The sequence below is a fragment of the Sinocyclocheilus rhinocerous genome, unplaced genomic scaffold, assembly GCF_001515625.1.
Source record: "Sinocyclocheilus rhinocerous isolate Xijiao unplaced genomic scaffold, SAMN03320098_v1.1 scaffold1152, whole genome shotgun sequence".
NCBI lineage: Eukaryota > Metazoa > Chordata > Actinopteri > Cypriniformes > Cyprinidae > Sinocyclocheilus > Sinocyclocheilus rhinocerous.
The window spans coordinates 2,625,541-2,627,742 of record NW_015625590.1 but is presented as its reverse complement, the minus strand read 5'-3'; the positions used below and the strand labels follow the sequence as shown (position 1 = coordinate 2,627,742).

Genomic DNA, 2,202 nt, shown 5'->3' with positions numbered 1-2,202 from the left:
AAAGTTTATTTTTGACAGTCAGTTTTATACTGTGGTTTTTATTATTGACATGTGTTTACCCAACAGCTACAGCAGGAATATGTAATATTGGGATTTTAATTGGATTAACCAAATTCACACAAAAAATGAAATTTATACTAATTTGAGGTTTGTAGACTAGTTTTTGAAATCAACATTTGTATACACTGATCTTTATCTAAAAATACAGATGTGTGTAATAGAACTTTTGATTCAAGATACAGTCCCTGTCTGACACTAGACTTTTATTCAGTCTAGTTTAGTTATATTTCACTTCTAGTTTAGTTATATTTCACTTTATATGTTATATATATTTTACGTAAACAGTTGACTGTTCTATGTCTCTTTCAGACCCTTGTTAAAATAATTTTAGAAGGTAGACTTCATTTATCAACATTTCAAGTTCTCTTCCATTAAATAAAGGGTTCACCATCCATACGCATTTTAACATTTTGCCTTTTGAAGGCTAACTTCTTCAGATTTGGTGGAATTCTTGGGGGAAAAAAAACAAGATATGTCCAGAACGAGAAAAAAAGCTTTTTCTCCCTGGCCTTCAGAAACATATTTAGTGTCGAAAAGGATGTTTAAGTGTCAGTATGGCAGAGCCTTGAAAGGCAAGGAGGTCTGAGGAGTTTTCAAATAAATAAATTAGTCTGACGGCTTAGATCTTTCCTGGAGTCAACATTGCAGGTTAGCGTTAGATCAGCCGCCTTGGGTGTTTCTCTGTAAAGCTGACAAGTCTTTGACGGTAGCTGACGCTGTTAATGTGTCGCAATCGCTGTTTTTAGAGCGGCGGTTTAACTGGTGGTACGCATTGAGCTTCTGGAGGGACGCTGCTACTCTGGGCCTTGTAGCTCATAGAGTTCATACAGCACCCGGGTCAACAGTATCAATTCTTTCTCTTCTTGAGTTCGGACTTGGGATAAAGAAAGAAAGAAGGAAATGGAACATCAACACAACAAGTTGAAGAAGGGAAATGTCAATGCCCATGCTGCCCTCTGCTGCTGTCTCTGTGAGCTGTCCAACCACATTTATGACATGGAAAAACGGTGGGGAAAAGACAAAAATGATAACCAGAATGTGCGGCCAGTGTCCCTGTTCCCACCTTCCCTCCTCTGCTGAAATGTCCGTTCACAGAAGCTACCAGACCGTGCCCTCGTTCATTTCTGACGGAGGGTGGGAGAGGTGGTTGCTGTATCCGCTGCCGTTGAGGGGGATGGATGTAAAGGACGGACTGGGTCCAAAAACATCTGAGGACATACTGTGCAGGGGTCCAGGTATCCCTGGCTCTGGACTGGGCGAGTCCCCTGGGTGGTGAGACATGATGTCTGAAAAGCGTTGTACTTCACTGGATGGATGGTGGCCGGGGATAGGATGGTCCATGACCCCTAGTGGGGTACCGGTGGGTCCTGACGATGGAACAAAAGCGAGATCTACAGGAGTCTGAGCCTGCGAAGATGGGGGGCCTTGTGGAAAGAAGTCGTAATTCCCTCCTGGACCGTAGTACTCGCTCTGATAATCTGCAGATACACAAAGAATACAAGAATTTTGGTTTAGATTTAGAAACAAAGAGCAGGAGACAACTCCTTGTTTAAAAATCCATTCTTTGGAACAAATCTCAATATGCCACATTAGTCACAGAACATGTTACACTGAAATCACAAATGTAGTTGGGTGGAGAACAAAGCTTTGCTAATTACAGCAAGGAAGTCTTTGAACAGGTGAATACCTAAACAAAGCTGTTATTGATATGATAGTGTATATATAACAATAACTGCCTTGTTTTATGGATATGGAGTATAGGGGAATATAGGGGAAATGGCATTTGTACTTAAGCTAATGTTTTTTGAGGGAAAGTTTATTTTTGACAGTCAGTTTTATACTGTGGTTTTTATTATTGACATGTGTTTACCCAACAGCTACAGCAGGAATATGTAATATTGGGATTTTAATTGGATTAACCAAATTCACACAAAAAATGAAATTTATACTAATTTGAGGTTTGTAGACTAGTTTTTGAAATCAACATTTGTATACACTGATCTTTATCTAAAAATACAGATGTGTGTAATAGAACTTTTGATTCAAGATACAGTCCCTGTCTGACACTAGACTTTTATTCAGTCTAGTTTAGTTATATTTCACTTCTAGTTTAGTTATATTTCACTTTATATGTTATATATA

The 2,202-nt window shown here is 38.9% G+C and overlaps 1 protein-coding gene across 1 annotated transcript in view; it reads right to left on the bottom strand.

Moving 5' to 3' along the window:
• Positions 1–353: 353 nt before the first annotated feature.
• LOC107757026 (LIM/homeobox protein Lhx1-like) overlaps positions 354–2,202 on the bottom strand; it is an 8,020-nt gene continuing 6,171 nt past the window's right edge. Inside the window, exon 5 of the mRNA XM_016574369.1 lies at positions 354–1,538. Coding sequence (XP_016429855.1) covers positions 1,159–1,538 — 380 coding nt within the window. The 3' untranslated portion in view covers positions 354–1,158. The remainder of the gene's footprint in view (positions 1,539–2,202) is intronic.